Genomic DNA, 19,336 nt, shown 5'->3' with positions numbered 1-19,336 from the left:
TACTTACCTGTCTGGTCGTTGACCTTTATATACAGTTAGGCAGTGGAACTGTTTGTTTTGATAGTTTTGTTACTTACTGATATCAGTGTATGGGTACAAAGTGACGTATAACGACATAGACTTAAGAGAATGAAATGGAGGTTGCAATTATTATTATTGGTACCTGCTGTTGTGTGACTCCTGGAGCTGCAATGTTTTTGCAAGATACTCACCTAGCATTCTAGTTTCTTGAGCACTGACTGATCGAAAGATAGTTCCAAAGAGATGCCATATCGGCTCAAAAACCGGACTGTGTGCGTTCAAAGTCGCTGCGTGCTCTTTCATACCAATTGAAGAGAAGATCTTAATTGCGACTGTTGAATTGTAAATGAAAGTGTCATGGTAAGTACAAGCTTAAGGGCTATAGGAAAATCTGTGTCTGTGGGAACACAGAACAGAGTAAAGCGGTTTTCATTCAAACAACTATTTTTCAACGAAAACATTTATTATATAAAACACAACAAATACAAAATATAAAAAGTGTATAAGATAGGAGACCAGCTGTGGATATCAGGTAAGTGGTGTGTATTGTCTGAGATCAATACAATATTGCACATTTCCCAGTGGCCTTCTATCACATTTGTAAACCTACAAAGAGCACAATAAAATATTAAAATATATTTGTAGTAAACACTTTTGAAACAGAATATGTCTCACAGTTTAAAGTATATAAATTAACAGAATCACGCAAAGTAAAGATTTGTAAGGTATTTCATGTGAAATTGTTGTACATTCGTCACAAATCATCTTTTCTTGTTTCTATACATGTTTCCTCAAAAAAGACGATTTGTCTACTAGAATCTTCGTTTCACATTTAGCATAGGCTGCTAATAGTTTGAACATCGCGGCAGGTAACTGCCTGTGCTTTTGGACGTTTATGTATGCTTAGGCGAACGTTGGGTATTGCCTGCCTAACTGAAAGATGCTGCGATATCTGAATTGGAAGCATGTAGCGATGAGTTAGATGAGTGAGTCTTTGTCTAACGTAGCTGATGACACTGCTAGAGTAATGAAATAAATTATGGCAGTATACATGTTACAGCTAGGATAGGTAATAGATACTTCATCTGAGGGCGTGTCGGCAGCTCACATCATGGAATAGAGCCTCATACTAACGAACATCTACTCAAAGAAAGTGTTGTTGCCTGAACGACGTGCAGTATCAGTCTGAAAATAAAAAATGTGAAGGCACCATTCTTTAGTTCTACAGGAGGAGTCAGAATAACCGTAACTGACTTCTTTTACTCGGAAATCTTAAAAACTGATAGCTTCGAATCTGACTAATGCAACCCACAATAATCGAATCGTTTCTGAAGGCAGTGGTGATATAGAGTGACAGGATACTTAATGGATGACGGCGTATTTCCCATTACTTACATTTATAGGTGTCAACACTAATTACGCCTTAGAAACGAGAACTATTTGGCCAGTTGTATTCGAATTCCGTAGTAACAGGGAAATAATTTTGAAAAATTGATTTAAGGTGATTATGTAAAATATTTTGATCTCACATATTTCTCAACAGCTTTGTGACAGATAAGCTAGGTCTGAATATTTTACTCTGACCTCGGCGCCGGGAAGAATAGAGCAAATAGTTTGACGGTTTCTAGTTAATATCTCATAGTCTAATCCACTGTGTAGATTCTGTTTCCGCCATAGACAAACAGATCAAATAACAATAGAAGTGCAGCTGGTATAAATCACACCGTTCGCAGATAACATTGGTTTGGCTGTTATTTGCTACTGTGACCAATAAACTATGGTAAAAGTGGAATACTTAAGGAACGGTATGGGTTATGAAAGTTAAATATTCGCCACCTAATTCTGATGTCGACTGTGGAAGTTATTTCTGGATTTTAACTATCTGCAACAACATCAAAAAGATGAGTTAAACTCCGCAGCGTTCCAGACTTACTATGTTATAAAGATACGCTCTAATCCCTAAGAATTATGGGCCATAAAACTTAACGTTCGATAGGGATCAACTGTTCATGTGCTCCAGTCAAACTTCCTAAGGAGTGAACAGAACTTACATTACAACAGAACTTATATTACAACTATTCTCGTGCAGTCCCGATATTCGATTTAGAAAGAAACTTTGTTCATCTATAATCAAACTTCTCTTCGTTAGACCACCATCTCTGTCTGACGAAGAAGTAATAGAAACTAAAATCACAGTCTTTGAAAGAATAAACATTCACTGGATGTTTGAATAAGTTTGAGATAGTTTCCTGTGAAATTTTTCTGAGGCAACCATCAGTGAGGATATAGATCTATGTTGTTCTTGCAAAGTGAAACTAAAGAGGAAGTTTTACATCCCCATTGGCCTGTCACTTGTCTCTCATCTCTCATAATGATTGGTTAATACAGAAAATGCAAGATACATCGTCGTTTGGAGTCAAGTGTTCACTTTAACTAGTTGGTTCCACTATGCCTGGTTAGGTAAGTCGGTTCAAAAGTCGGAAGAAGGCAAATGGCATGTCATCTACAACAGTATGGCCAGTGATGCACTGTGGTGTTCAAGCCGACCTTCCGGTTGATGACCTCTTTTTATTTTCTTATCCAGTAATGGAGTTCACAAGACATCATAAATACAATAAAATTAGGAGATGCATGATTTCATTCTCCAGATGAAATCCAGACAGGGGCTTAGGAGGTCAATGTGAGGTATACCTTCATTAGAATGGCCAGTGATGCACTGTGATGTTCAAACTAATCTTCCAACTGATGACCATTCTTTTTAATTTTCTTATCTAGTAATGGAGTTCACAAACAATCATAAATGAAATGAAATCAAGAGTTGCGTGACTGTTTGCTACAAGATAAAACAATGGAGGGAATGTTGAGAATAACGTGAGATTTTTAAGGTTGAGACCAGTGATTCAGAGGAAAATGATGATGGTGATGATACTGGATCTCACTGGCCACTGCATGTGTCTCTGCCTGGGCAAGTGTTACTGAGACTCGACTGAATAGGAAGCAGCTAATTCCATGTGGAGAGCAGAGTAGTCCGTTACGCTGCCGACACCCTCAGAGCGGACCACTCGTGTGACGTTAGCGCTGGTCACCCTCCCCCTGCGCCTCCCCCTCCTTCCGTTCGGCGGCTACCCTCTTGAGCGCCGCCCCGTAGCCGTAGCCGGGGTGCACAAGCGCAGGCAGCGGTGCAGGCGCGTGGTTGTGCGCCGAGGTGCTTGACGGAGGGTGCTTGGCGACGCCGTTGAAGGACACCTGTGCGTGGTAGCCGGACGGATCTGCCCAGTACTGCACGTTCTGTAACCTGCCGTCGGGCAGCAGCACATGGTAGTGTCCTTTGGTCAGGTGGCCGCTGCGAGACTCGGTGTGCCCGAAGTAGCTGCCGGTCTTAGGGTCGCGCACCTGGTAGCCGAATTGATACTTGGCCGCGTACTGCTGCAAGCACAGAGAGACGGAGGCGAAGGTCAGAAGGTGCGGCAGATGACAAACCAAAAGGATATGCTAGTCTGCATTCTTATCAACAGCCCTAACGTTTGGTCTCTAATTTAGAGGATTATTCAATAAGTAATGCAAATATTCTTTTTCTGAAAGCAGTTTGGCTTTTTTCAGGATTTCAATACACCATATTTTTACCCACTTTTTTTTTTCAAAATTCTATTTTTCAACATAATCTCCGTTTAATGCGACGGCCTTACGCCACCTTTCTGGGAACACCTGTATGCCCACATGGTACCACTCTATTGGTCGACGTTGGGCAGTCGGAAGGTGCGAGATCTGGGCTGTAGAGTGGATGAGGAAGAAGAGTCCAATGAAGTTTTAATGACAGACGCCACGCCCAACGACTCACCGTGCTTTTGTTCACTACCAGGTCTCCATAGAATGTCTGCGATGCTCTGGTTTTGCGTCAAAAGAAACTCAATGGTAGCTCTCTGCTTGGATCGCACCTCCGTTACAGATGTTTTGAGGACTACATATAGCGCCGTCAGCTATTGGAACTTCATAAACGTATACGGGATGAAGCGGGAAAAATCCACGATTTCCCACAACAAATTTTTTCCATAGAAATTGACCGAGAAAAAAAAAGTTGCATTACTTATTGAATGCCGCTCTCATAACCTCTGTGCTCTGCCATTCTTGTATATCAAAACACCCCATCAACGTTCCACCTACTTAGTCTTCATATCCTATCACAACGAAATCTTATCCGCCTACCCATACTAGCAAGGAAATCCGTTCAGAGGCGTACTCATCTTTCCAGCACTTCCCACTGTCTGTGTCAGTGCTCCTCTCACCCCACCATTCCCCCGCCCCCCCCCCCCCCCTGCCGGCCCTTTCACACTCTTAGATCCCACAACTTTTCCAAAACACTCTTCCCCAACAATACAAGTTTCATCGAGCAATGTTAATTGGTAATAAGACATCACGTGAAAGTTATTTTCTTCCTTAAATTTTGTGCACCAGTGAAGAATGGGGGAGGGGGGGGGGGGCGAAGAAGCTTTATTTGTACAAAATACAATCATGTGTTGTTTAATATTTTGAACGTGCGAACACCTATTTTAACAATTTCCGAAACGTGTTTATAAGTCTATAAACCATGATGGTTTTAATAACGTATATACGAATACGTTACTAAAACCTTCACAGTTTATAGACACGTATGCATATCACGGTTTATAGACACATATGTACATGTTTTGGAAGTTATTAAAACAGGTGTTGGTACACACACACACACACACACACACACACACACACACACGTACATATGAAGGGCTTATTTCAATAGTGGTACAAGTTCATTGCCTCCGCTTTTCCGCCTATAATGCTTCTGAAATTAATGATCCAAACAAACAGAAAGAACGGTTCATCTCTATCAAGAAGCCATATGATCGAATATTTCTGGTATGTCAACTGCAGATTTTTCAGCGCTCATTTAACTTTAGGACTCTGTATCTCACAATGAACAAAAATAGACTTGTACCATTACTGAAATAAGCCCTTCATATATACACATAATTTTTTACAAATTGTATCTTCACATTTCATAAATGCTCTCGGCTGAAGAGGAATAATGTAGCGTTAACAGTCACAAGAACTCCTTATCAGCCTTGTGGCCACATTGGAGAGCATGCGTTGCCAACCTCTTAAGCACCCTGCTAGCCTTTTGTAATGTCCATCATAAATCGCGGTGACTTCAGTTTAATTATAGTGTTCGAATAAAACCGCCATTTCTGTTCGTCTCATTATAATTTTAAATTATCTTCTGTACTATGCTGTAGCAGTTCCTTGTATGTATGGTCCAAGTTTCATTAACTATGTTAGCTGATAGTAGTATATGTCGAGAATGCTATTTCCGTCCTTAAGTTTTGTAGACCAGTGAAGAATGATTCACGAAGAATGTTTGTATGTATAATTTTTAAATATTTCGTGCAAATTGTGTGAAGTAGGGTCAGTTAAAGTACCCTGCCGAAGCAAAAACGATACCATTACGATCTAGCAATGAACGGTAGAACTCCTTAGAATCGTTCACACAAAATACCAGGCGCGAGCTACCTCTGCCGAGCAGCCAGGGCAAACTGACGCCGACTTGCTACACGACTTGCGATGCAGGACGTACCAGATCTTAATCCAACAAGAACAGATTTTTTAGTTCAGAGTTAATGTTTAAGTGGTGCGAAAGCAAATGTGGGAAAGGTGACACAGAAAATGTACCTTGCACCAGACTCACGCTGTAGTGGGGTGTGCGGAAAGTGTCCGTAGCTCGTGCCGAATCGGCGCTGCAGTTGCACGGATCAGATGCTGTGGTAGTTTGCAGCTTCTCTCGTTGCCTAGAGATGTCACTCCATACGCCAATTAGATACCGAACAGGTAACATTCATACAACTCTCCTAGCGTTAAGTTCTATTAAAGTGATGATATTGACATACTTAACATTGTTTTCTGAGTTTTAATCGCAACTATATGCAGCGGTCCGTAAACAAAGCCGGCCGCTTTGGCCGAGCGGTTCTAGGCGCTTCAGTCCGGAATCGCGCTGCTGCTACGGTCACAGGTTCGAAACCTGCATCGGGCATGGATGTGTGTGATGTCCTTCGGTTAGTTAGGTTTAGGTAGTTCTAAGTCTAGGGGACTGATGACCTCTGATGTTAAGTCCCACAGTCCTCAGAGCCATTTGAACCATAAACAAATCACCGTTACGCCAGACAAGTTGTCCGGTCCTTGGCGCATAGTGCTACCTATACGAAGCCGGGGCAGTATTTTACAGGGTGTTACAAAAAGGTACAGCCAAACTTTCAAGAAACATTCCTCACGCAGAAAGAAAGAAAATATGTTATGTGGACATGTGTCCGGAAACGCTTACTTTCCATGTTAGAGCTCATTTTATTACTTCTCTTCAAATCACATTAATCATGGAATGGAAACACACAGCAACAGAACGTACCAGCGTGACTTTAAACACTTTGTTACAGGAAATGTTCAAAACGTCCTCCGTTAGCGAGGATACATGCATCCACCCTCCGTCGCATGGAATCCCTGATGCGCTGATGCAGCCCTGGAGAATGGCGTATTGTATCACGGCCGTCCACAATACGGGCACGAAGAGTCTCTACATTTGGTACCGGGGTTGCGTAGACAAGAGCTTTCAAGTGCCACCATCAATGAAAGTCAAGAGGTCAGGAGAGCGTGGGGGCCATGGAATTGGTCCGCCTCTACCAATCCATCGGTCACCGAATCTGTTGTTGAGAAGCATACGAACACTTCGACTGAAATGTGCAGGAGCTCCATCGTCCATGAACCACATGTTGTGTCGTACTTGTAAAGGCACATGTTCTAGCAGCACAGGTAGAGAATCCCGTATGAAATCATGATAACGTGCTCCATTGAGCGTAGGTGGAAGAACATGGGGCCCAATCAAGACATCACCCAAACGTGGATTCTCGTCAGCCCACACGTGTTGATTGTGAAAATTTACAATTTGATCACGTTGGAATGAAGCCTCATCCGTAAAGAGAACATTTGCACTGAAATGAGGATTGACACATTGTTGGATGAACCATTCGCAGAAGTGTACCCGTGGAGGCCAATCAGCTGCTGATAGTGCCTGCACACGCTGTACATTGTACGGAAACAACTGGTTCTCCCGTAGCACTCTCCATACAGTGACGTGGTCAACGTTACCTTGTACAGCAGCAACTTTTCTGACGCTGACATTAGGGTTATCGTCAACTGCACGAAGAATTGCCTCGTCCATTGCAGGTGTCCTCGTCGTCGTAGGTCTTCCCCAGTCGCGAGTCATAAGCTGGAATGTTCCGTGCTCCCTAAGACGCCGATCAATTGCTTCGAACGTCTTCCTGTCGGGACACCTTCGTTCTGGAAATCTGTCTCGATACAAACGTACCGCGCCACGGCTATTGCCCCGTGCTAATCCATACATCAAATGGGCATCTGCCAACTCCGCATTTGTAAACATTGCACTGACTGCAAAACCACGTTCGTGATGAACACTAACCTGTTGATGCTACGTACTGATGTGCTTAATGCTAGCACTGTAGAGCAATGAGTCGCATGTCAACACAAGCACCGAAGTCAACATTACCTTCTTTCAATTGGGCCAACTGGCGGTGAATCGACGAAGTACAGTACATACTGACGAAACTAAAATGAGCTCTAACATGGAAATTAAGCGTTTCCGGACACATGCTCACATAACATCTTTTCTTTATTTGTGTGTGAGGAATGTTTCCTGAAAGTTTGGCCGTACCTTTTTGTAACACCCTGTATAAGGGGCAGTCAAATGAAAACGGGACAGATGGAAAGATAAGTAAACTATTCATTATTTCAAAAGTAATGGCCGTAACTCTTAACACATTTATCCCTTGTGAGACAAGACGGTTAAAGCCTTTATGGAAAAATGTTTGCGGATGCCCACTGAATCACGTTTGCATCCAGGCGTTTACATCTTTGTCCGCAGCAAATCCACGGCCTGATTGTCTTTCTTCACAGCTCCAAAAGCATGGAAATCGCAGTGGTAGAGATCGGGATTGTGTAGAGCATGTGTAAGGGCTTTCCATCATACTCGCAACAAACTTGGAAACATGTAGGCGGACGCAGTTATGGGGATTATTTTTGAAGTAACAAACAGTTTACTTACTTTTTTCCATCTCTCTCGTTTTCATTTGACTGACCATTGTATAAAGTAAGTGCGGTGTAAACAAGAACACTATCAAAATGCCTAGTCGAATTTGGGAACGACTTCAGCTGAGTTCAAATAATTGAAATATCTTCAAGAACAGAATATTTGCTTTTACTTTCAATGAAACTTACCCATTCACAGTAGGATTCACATTGGCGCTAGTTTGCGAATCGATATATTAAAAAGTTTTCGTATTTTTCCACTGCGATGAAACGCGTCCTGGTGAAAGAGCCATTTGCCAGCCACGAAGAGGCAATGTTCTTTTACCAGATACCATTACCGCTGATAGTAAGGAAGTTTTATTTATGGGCAGATGCCGATAACAGCCCTACTCGAACAAACATGTTGGAGAGGTATTTGAACCGAAACTGTGAGATGGAATAGAATGTCGTTACTTAATGGGAAACGTACGGACAAAATATTTCGACTCTGCAGCAGATCGGCAGAAAGATATTGCGAGTATAACTGTCTAGCGTAGCCACTGTAACAAATTCTTCTTCCACCGGTTTAATTGTCAGAGTAAGACTAACACTTTTACACGCGGAAAAATGTTGATGCTCTTCTTTTTTATTCATAGCGACTCTACCATCAGAGACAAATGTGTGACGGTCTACGCTGAAACTACGAGCGCATGCTGAACAGTATTGACTCCAAATTTTTTAATGTGCAAACTCTTAAAGCATTTTAAATAAAACGTACTTCATCGACATTCTACCTACCAACCGGTCCCTTCTTCTTGCCAAGTTGTGCCACAAACTCCTCTTCTCCCCAATTCTATTCAATACCTCCTCATTAGTTATGTGATCTACCCATCTAATCTTCAGCATTCTTCTGTAGCACCACATTTCGAAAGCTTCTATTCTCTTCTTGTCCAAACTATTTATCGTCCATGTTTCACTTCCATATGTGGCTACACTACATACAAATACTTTCAGAAACGACTTCCTGACACTTAAATCTATACTCGATGTTAACAAATTTCTCTTCTTCAGAAACGCTTTCCTTGCCATTGCCAGTCTACATTTTATATCTTCTCTACTTCGACCATCATCAGTTATTTTGCTCCCCAAATAGCAAAACTCATTTACTACTTTAAGCGTCTCATTTCCTAAAATAATACCCTCAGCATCACCCGATTTAATTCGACTACATTCCATTATCCTCGTTTTGCTTTTGTTGATGTTCATCTTATATCCTCCTTTCAAGACGCTGTCCATTCCGTTCAACTGCTCTTCCAAGTCCTTTGCTGTCTCTGACAGAATTACAATGTCATCGGCGAACCTCAAAGTTTTTATTTCTTCTCCATGGATTTTAATACCTACTCCGAATTTTTCTTTTGTTTCTTTACTGCGTGCTCAATACACAGATTGAATAACATCGGGGAGAGGCTACAACCCTGTCTCACTCCCTTCCCAACCGCTGCTTCCCTTTCATGTCCCTCGACTCTTATAACTGCCATCTGGTTTCTGTACAAATTGTAAATACCCTTTCGCTCCCTGTATTTTATCCCTACCACCTTTAGAATTTGAAAGAGAGTATTCCAGTCAACATTGTCAAAAGCTTTCTCTAAGTCTACAAATCCTAGAAATGTAGGTTTGCCTTTCCTTAATCTATTTTCTAAGATAAGTCGAAGGGTTAGTATTGCCTCACGTGTTCCAATATTTCTGCGGAATCCAAACTGATCTACGCCGAGGTCGGCTTCTACCAGTTTTTCCATTCGTCTGTAAAGAATTTGCGTTAATATTTTGCAGCTGTGACTTATTAAACAGATAGTTCGGTAATTTTCACATCTGTCAACACCTGCTTTCTTTGGGATTGGAATTATTATATTCTTCTTGAAGTCTGAGGGTATTTCGCCTGTCTCATACATCTTGTTCACCAGATGGTAGAGTTTTGTCAGGACTGGCTCTCCCAAGGCCGTCAGTAGCTCCAATGGAATGTTGTCTACTCCCGGGGCCTTGTTTCGACTCAGGTTTTTCAGCGCTCTGTCAAACTCTTCACGCAGTGTCGTATCTCCCATTTCATCTTCATCTACATCCTATTCCATTTCCATAATATTGTCCTCAAGTACATCGCCCTTGTATAGACCCTCTATAGACACCTTCCACCTTTCTGCTTTCCCTTGTTTGCTTAGAACTGGGTTTCCATCAACGCTCTTGATATTCATACAAGTGGCTCTCTTTTCTCCAAAGGTCTCTATAATTTTCCTGTAGACAGTATCTATCTTACCCCTAGTGAGATAAGCCTCTACATCCTTACATTTGTCCTCTAGCCATCCCTGCTTAGCCATTTTGCACTTCCTGTCGATCTCATTTTTGAGACGTTTGTATTCCTTTTTGCCTCCTTCATTTACTGCGTTTTTATATTTTCTCATTTCATCAATTAAATTCAATATTTCTTCTGTTACCCAAGGATTACTACTAGCCCTCGTCTTTTTACCTACTTAGTAGTAGATATTATCGGAGTAGTGAATCAACTTAAATCTTTTAATAAAAACAAGTCTTCTGGTCTAGATTCTGTACCGTTTAGGTTTCTTTCAGAATATACTGATGCAATACGTAGCTGCATACTTAAAAATGATATACAACCGTTCGCTCGACGAAAGATTCGTACCCAAAGACTCGAAAGTTGCACAGGTCACACGAATATTCAAGAAATTCAGTAGGAGTAATCCGCTAAATTGCAGGCTCATATCATTAGCGTCGATGTGCGTATTTTGGAACATATATTGTGTTCGAACGTTATGAATTACCTCGAAGAGAACCGTCAATTGGCACATAGTTAAAACGGATTTAAAAGACGTCACTCTTACGAAACACAACAACCTCGAATCACACCTCTACAAGCAGGGGCCTACTCGAAATCTGTTTTGCTGAATTTATTTAACGTTGTGCAAGAAAACATCAGTTAACCTTCAATGGCTGTCATTTACTACACGTGTGAAAGACAAACATAAGGTTTAGTGTAAGGTACTCTGAGCACTTAAAGCACTGAAAATTGGAACACATACGTACACCGCATTTGCAAACCACTTCACGTAACAGAATCACCACCCTACTGGCTTAAAAACAACGCCAGTAAGCAGTAATAATAATCTGTAGGTAGCTGATGTCCATCTATTCCAACCCAAGAACATCCGCTAGAGTAACTTTAAACAAAAGATAAGCCGTCCTTCCCACTTTAACAAATGATTTTTTTAGGTTATAATCCACACCTACAATTTCTGATAAAGATTTAGCCCACTTGTGGTTTCTAATAAACCTGCGATTTCAGTCCATAGATTCTGAACTGTATCCCAGTTATGATATTTTTTATGCTCAGGATGCCACAATCTCCGCTCTTTGACTATATCTATCAGTTTCTCATAGTGCATGTTTCGCGTCGTATCGGCCATTATAATCGAAAAAGCCAGCCGCGTGTGGCCGAGCGGTTCTAGGCAATTGAGTTTGGAACCGCGCGACCGCTACGGTCACAGGTTCGAATCCTGCCTCGGGCATGGATGTGTGTGATGTCCTTAGGTTAGTTAGGTTTAAGTAGTTCTAAGTTCTAGGGGACTGATGACCTGAGATGTTAAGTCCCATAGTGCTCAGAGCCATTTGAACCATTTTTTGATCGAAAAAAAACTGATTTGAATTTCATCGGTGTTCGTCCGTAATATGTACGTTCGAACGATAAGGTCGGCTACATTGCGAGCGTGCACATAGTGGCGCACTGATTTGAAACGATCGGACGTCTTCGGCCGATGTCGGTCGTCGGCGGAATCCACCGATAACGGTGCCACTGTGACCGCAACCTTACAGCACGACATCGCCTGCAGCGCCTCTCCAGGACCCGTGACCGTATCGGCTGCACATAGACGACTGTAAAACAGCGGCATCAACAGATGAGTCTCGATTTCAGTTGGTGTGAGCTGATGGTAGGGTTCTAGTGTGTTGCAGATCACACGAAGTCACGGACGCAAGTTGCCAACAAGGCACTGTGCAAGCTGGTGATGGCTCCATAATGATGTGGGATGTATTTACACGATAAGGTCTGGGTCCTCAGATATACACTCCTGGAAATGGAAAAAAGAACACATTGACACCGGTGTGTCAGACCCACCATACTTGCTCCGGACACTGCGAGAGGGCTGTAGAAGCAATGATCACTCGCACGGCACAGCGGACACACCAGGAACCGCGGTGTTGGCCGTCGAATGGCGCTAGCTGCGCAGCATTTGTGCACCGCCGCCGTCAGTGTCAGCCAGTTTGCCGTGGCATACGGAGCTCCATCGCAGTCTTTAACACTGGTAGCATGCCGCGACAGCGTGGACGTGAACCGTTATGTGCAGTTGACGGACTTTGAGCGAGGGCGTATAGTGGGCATGCGGGAGGCCGGGTGGACGTACCGCCGAATTTCTCAACACGTGGGGCGTGAGGTCTCCACAGTACATCGATGTTGTCGCCAGTGGTCGGCGGAAGGTGCACGTGCCCGTCGACCTGGGACCGGACCGCAGCGACGCACGGATGCACGCCAAGACCGTAGGATCCTACGCAGTGCCGTAGGGGACCGCACCGCCACTTCCCAGCAAATTAGGGACACTGTTGCTCCTGGGGTATCGGCGAGGACCATTCGCAACCGTCTCCATGAAGCTGGGCTACGGTCCCGCACGCCGTTAGGCCGTCTTCCGCTCACGCCCCAACATCGTGCAGCCCGCCTCCAGTGGTGTCGCGACAGGCGTGAATGGAGGGACGAATGGAGACGTGTCGTCTTCAGCGATGAGAGTCGCTTCTGCCTTGGTGCCAATGATGGTCGTATGCGTGTTTGGCGCCGTGCAGGTGAGCGCCACAATCAGGACTGCATACGACCGAGGCACACAGGGCCAACACCCGGCATCATGGTGTGGGGAGCGATCTCCTACACTGGCCGTACACCACTGGTGATCGTCGAGGGGACACTGAATAGTGCACGGTACATCCAAACCGTCATCGAACCCATCGTTCTACCATTCCTAGACCGGCAAGGGAACTTGCTGGTCCAACAGGACAATGCACGTCCGCATGTATCCCGTGCCACCCAACGTGCTCTAGAAGGTGTAAGTCAACTACCCTGGCCAGCAAGATCTCCGGATCTGTCCCCCATTGAGCATGTTTGGGACTGGATGAAGCGTCGTCTCACGCGGTCTGCACGTCCAGCACGAACACTGGTCCAACTGAGGCGCCAGGTGGAAATGGCATGGCAAGCCGTTCCACAGGACTACATCCAGCATCTCTACGATCGTCTCCATGGGAGAATAGCAGCCTGCATTGCTGCGAAAGGTGGATATACACTGTACTAGTGCCGACATTGTGCATGCTCTGTTGCCTGTGTCTCTGTGCCTGTGGTTCTGTCAGTGTGATCATGTGATGTATCTGACCCCAGGAATGTGTCAATAAAGTTTCCCCTTCCTCGGACAATGAATTCACGGTGTTCTTATTTCAATTTCCAGGAGTGTATTATAGACTGGGTCCTCTAATCCAAGTGAATCGACCATTGACTGGCACGTTTGGTTACTTGGAGACCATTTGCAGCCATTCAGGTATTCATGTTCCCAAAAAACGATGGAATTTTTATGTATGAGAATGCGCTATATCACCAGGCCACAGTTATTCTGGACCTGTTTAAAGAACATTCTGGACAATTCGAATTGGCCACCCATATCGTCTGACATGAATCGCAGCGAACATTTATGGGACCTAATGGAGAGGTCAGTTCGTGCACAAAATTCTGCACAACTCTTTCGCAATTATGGACGACTGTAGAGGGAACATCGGTCAATATTTCTGCAGTGAACGTCCAACGATTTGTTTAGTTCATGCCACATCGAGGACTTTTGTCACGTCAGTGTGATACTCAAATGGATCTAGAGCTAGACTGAGGGAAGTGGAGAAACTGTATGCAGACTGTTAGTTAAATCACTCTGGAGGTACATAACAGCCCGGCAGCGTGGCGCATCTTTCGTGTGGAGAGACACACAGCAGGTTGCAGTGGCATCAGTCTGCTGTCTCTCTCTTTCCTACATCTGCCCTCTCTCTCTTGGCAGATGAGGACGCTGGAGCATGTCCCATATGGGAACACTTTCCTGCTTTGCTGTAACATAACTACCGTCAAGTTTTTACTCCCTTCTGATGGGCTCCCACGTATTTTTGCGTTGATTTGTAAAGTAGCCAGTCTGTAGATAGAACTCGTAAGCATGGATGTGTACTGAAGGAAATTGCGTAGATAACTGGAAAAAAGATGTTAGCAGACGATAGTGTTGCGCCACATTTATTCAATAGTTCTAAAAATAAGAACAAAGGAATTTTGTGTAATGGACTGGATGGTGGGAAAGATTTGTGCACTGAGAACAACACAGGACAATTGTGTATACACACACTGTAACTTGCTACTTTTGTTGAGAGCCGTCCGCCCCGGGTAGTTGAGTGCTGCCGGCACGGTAGCTCAGCATGTTCGGTCAGAGGGCTGCGTGCTGTCTGTAGTAAAAAAAACTGAGTCAAGGAATCAACGATCAACTTGAACGGATGTCTTGTGACGTCCGCCCAGACCAAACGCAACGAACTATAACGAACGAACAGAAAAAAAGTGGTCAGCGCGATGAAATGTCAATACTAAGGGCTCCGGTTCGATACCCGGCTGGGTCTGAGATTTTCTCCTCTCAGGGACTGCGTGTTGTGTTGCCCTCATCATCATCATTTCATCCCCCTCGACGCGCAAGTCATCGATGTGGCGTCAAATCGAAAGACTTGCACCAGGCGAACGGTCTTCCCGACGGGAGGTCCTAGCCACACGACATTTCTATTTTTACTCGTGAGAGCTGCTGGATTCTACGTATTTGTCCGATCGCAGCATGCACTGAGCCATGTCTCAAACTACAGCCTAATCGTCATTGCTGTCGAACAGTCAATAAGGGAACACAGACTTAACTCCGCTACTTTCCGTGGAATTCATTTCGAAAGAACCTCTCAAGTAAGTGAGTAATAATTTACACACTAACTAATTTTTTATATTTGTTTTTTAAAATAACTTTGCCCTTTATCAGTCCAGTTTTCAACGGATGGTATTCGTTGACTTGTGGCCCCCCTCATTATTATTCCGTATACGTGACTTAAGCCGACTCGCTGGTTGCAATGGTTTTCGACAGCGCTAGCGACCAGTCACAGCACTGAGAATTATGACAAGTGTAATTTCATGGAAACTGAAATCGAGCTTTGATACTCACCTGCATTTTAACCAGTGAGTTTGCATCCTATTTCAGTGGAAAACTTATATCACGACACACTGAAATTTTACAGCTGCTTCTGTGCTTTTTAAAACTTGCGAAAGAAACTTCACAATGCCGCTGAAACAGTTCCATTCGAAGAAAAGTGGCTGAATTACTATTTAGGTCTTTCCAGTCGAATTACTTCAAGCTATAACTTTATGTATTCGTTGTGTACGTGTCAGAAAAAAACCGTAGATACAGACGAGAAAACAGTGAACAGTTGATCTGGTTTAAATAATCCCGTGGCGCGTCCGCAGCGGCGCGCTGGGTCCGCTCTAATTGAATGGGGACCGGAATTGCGCCGCCACGGAACATTTGTATGCGCACCACAATCCCTCGCAGTGTATAATTGATTTGTGTACTTTAATGTCACGCTTTGTGTAATACCCTTGTCCCAGTAAAACAAGCAACTCGTTGGTCAACTGCCTGTCCTGGCAAATACTCAGAGACCGAAAGTTGGATACTGTTGCGATTCATTATTTGATTAACGAAAATATTTGCGGAGTTTTCACCACTTAACATTTACGGCTGTCGTGCGATGTTCAGAACTCGAAAACAACTGAGTATATTGATAGCTGTGTGTCGAGGTACAGCGACCCCGATAAGTGCCCCTTCATCAGCTGTCAACTCTAATATAAGCTGACCAAAGAGCAGTGCCATTAATTGCCTTTATTTATTCTGATAATTTCCACACAGAACGAGCGAGAGAAATTGGCTGCTCATGTGTCCGTGCAGTGTGATGAATACCTCCATCCCTACCTCTCTGAGTCTGTCGGCGCCCTCGGGAGTATGGAGGTTCAAAACCTGTTCTGCCATCCAGATTTACATTTCCCGTGATTTCTGCAAATCGGTCGAGGAGAACGCAGGGATCGTTCCCTTGAAAGAGCGTGGCTACTTTCCTTTCCCGTACTTTCCCAGTCCGAGTTTGTGCACCGTCTTCGACTCTTTCACTATAATTGGGACGTATTTGTACGACGATAAGTTATCAGAGAACCAGTGGCAATTGGGTGCAGGTTATTGCTGTGTGTCAATGTCCTACTCCTAAAGTATGCCAATGGTTTTAAGGATTCTTATAATCACATATTGCACCTGTAGGTTGCGTTGCCCTCACGTTTCATTGTTAACCCTCCGCTCCTCTCCACTCCGCATTGCTGCATCGAGATCGTTGACGCTGGCACAAAGGGCGCCAGTATGTGACACCTGCAATTCTGTAGTTACAAAGTTGGAGAGATGCTCCATCCAGTGATGTGTGTCAGTTTTTTGTAGGTTATTAACTTCAAAGCTTATCCCTTAAAGAATAAATAAGTTAAAATTTATATTTAAAAAATTAAATGAAAACAATTAACTTCAAAAAATTAAATTTTTTCTTAAGAAACTAGATATCTTGGGAAACGACTAACATCTCATTTCTATAAAGAATTTAATAATAATTATGATACATTAACTATAAATTATTTATAAATCAACCCAAATCGAGACAAGTAAAGTAAATACCAAAATTTTGATAAACCCTGATACAAAAGGTACAATAAATAAAATCTACTTTTAAAAATTTAAAATAATATTTCATAAAACACTTACATTACCAATAAACTATAATCTAAAAAATCAATTCTACAGAATATACTAAGACAAAATTCGACAAAATTATTTATATTAAATAATTAAATAAACAAAAAATAAATATAATAAAATAAATAATCAAGATATCCTGATTTGCACAGAAAAATTTTCAGTGTAAGTGAAACACTTTACTAATAAGTTATATCTTGAAACTCTTCCTAGATACACTTTCCAGTACATCTACTACGTTACGACTTATCTCATCTAAATTGAAGCTACCTTAAAATAATAAAATAGAATAATCAATAATGAGAGCGACGGGCGATGTGTACACACCTCAGAGCCAATATCAGTTAAATTAAATAAATTAAATTACTATCAAATCCACTTTCATTAACAGTATTTCACCATCAAATCCGTTATAAACAAAAATTGTCTAGTAATTTTTTGGGAGTAATCTTATGAAAAAACCTCGGAGGTACTTGTGAATAACGCTGTACGTCCCACCCCTCCTCATGTTGGAAAATGGAACTGTGGGAAATATTTTTCTCGTGTTGTTACTTGTTACTACGACATTAACTTAAAAAAAAACTAATGTAAACTTGCTTACACATACAGGGTGAGGGTGACAATTACTGAATTAGTTGCAAACTACAGCGTGCACACAGATTATTCAATGTGTAAACGTCACTACAGATATTCAGATTTAGGTTATGACATATTCGATACGCTTGCCATCATTGATAATGCTGTGGCGCAGACGAATAGCAAAATTCTGCGTGACCTGCTGAAGTGTCAGAACATCGATGCTATCGATGACCTCCTGCATGGCTGTTTTCAGCTCAGTAATAATGGTTTTGGGTTTATTGCTGTACACCTTGTCTTTAATATAGCCCTACAAAAAGGAGTCGCATGTGTTCAGAGCCAGAGAATATGGGGGCCAGTCGGGGCCCACGTCAGTCGCCTCTGGATACCCCGGAACCAGAATGCGTGCCCCAAAGTGCTCCTCCAGGACATCAAACATCCTCCCATCCAAATGAAAGTGGGCTTCGTAGCTACACCAAACCGTATTCACGTATTTCTAATTCCCATCATGCCCCTCGGCCAACCGTGCAGTTTGACCGTCCTAACGCAAACTGTTCAGAAGTTATGACGATTTTGTTTCGTACAGTTCAACAATGGTCACCCTGTAAAATATAAATCTGCCTCCCTTCCTTCCTCTTACTTTCTACTTACAAACTTGCAATCTGTTTAGTGGAATGTTAAATTTCCATTTAAACAGACGTGTGTCCATGCTGAACTTTAAGCGTTCATTATCAATTCAGAAGCGGTTTTTGTTTCACTTTCTGAAAGAATTCGAGAGCTTGAAAACTAGCACGCCTTAGTAAATGCATAAGTGATTGGATATGAGCTTGATTACAAACTATAGTAGCACGTGACATGTTTACAAACGCATCTTTAGAAAGTACTTTTACATTAGACTAACGTTTATTTTTTAGTGCAATTAAAATCATTTGCTCAAGAGTTACATTTTTTTTAAAAATTACATCCTACTGAGGTACGCTGCGCCTTTATACTTCTCCAGAATGTACTGTCAAAAACTCAGCTCACATTGGTTCAATCACTTTACTGAAACAGCTCACTCGCGCTTCGGTAACGAATAACGGAATAACATAGATCCGATGACGCCATATATTACCTGAGGGATGGTAGAGGTACTGATAATGGTTTGAGTGTCGTTCACCAACAGATAGCGTTGTGACATAGCTACCAGAGCGCCATCTGTGTCTACGATTTAATACGGAATGCTCACAGCCAGAAGGTTCAGTGTGGCGCAAACGTGTGAAGCAAGCAGAAACCATGCCATGGAGACGCACTCGAGCTTTCTACAGCCAAATGAGCCAATCTGAAAGGAGTCAAATTCTGGTCTTAGGAGTGACGGGACGGTCCTTTCGAAGAACTGCACAAGTTGGACGTGCTGCTTCAGTTGTTCAACGATGCTGGTATCAGTGGTCATGTGAATATTCTCACACCCACAGTCGAGTTTCTGGATGTCCACATAGGACAGACGCCAGCCAGGATCGTTATGTTGTAAGAGCATCAGTGGCAGATCGTGCAGCTACCACAGCACAGTTAAGAAGGCCTGTGAACTCGGACGTGTCATCACGAACTGCTGCGAACCGATTATTAGCAGTGAGACTTCGAGCACGCACAGCTGTAGCCCATCTTCCACTCACGCAACAGCGTCAACGTGCACTGTTCGACTGGTGCCGTCAGACGACCACTCGGAA

At 43.0% G+C, this 19,336-nt stretch overlaps 1 protein-coding gene across 1 annotated transcript in view; it reads right to left on the bottom strand.

Annotated features, from left to right (window-relative positions):
• Positions 1–543: 543 nt before the first annotated feature.
• LOC126088169 (uncharacterized) overlaps positions 544–19,336 on the bottom strand; it is a 112,929-nt gene continuing 94,136 nt past the window's right edge. The window contains exon 4 of the mRNA XM_049906292.1: positions 544–3,447. Coding sequence (XP_049762249.1) covers positions 3,094–3,447 — 354 coding nt within the window. The 3' untranslated portion in view covers positions 544–3,093. The remainder of the gene's footprint in view (positions 3,448–19,336) is intronic.

This window comes from Schistocerca cancellata, chromosome 6 (assembly GCF_023864275.1).
Source record: "Schistocerca cancellata isolate TAMUIC-IGC-003103 chromosome 6, iqSchCanc2.1, whole genome shotgun sequence".
In the NCBI taxonomy this organism is placed as follows: domain Eukaryota; kingdom Metazoa; phylum Arthropoda; class Insecta; order Orthoptera; family Acrididae; genus Schistocerca; species Schistocerca cancellata.
Note: the sequence above shows the minus strand (reverse complement) of the source record. Positions and strands in the feature narration are given on the sequence as shown.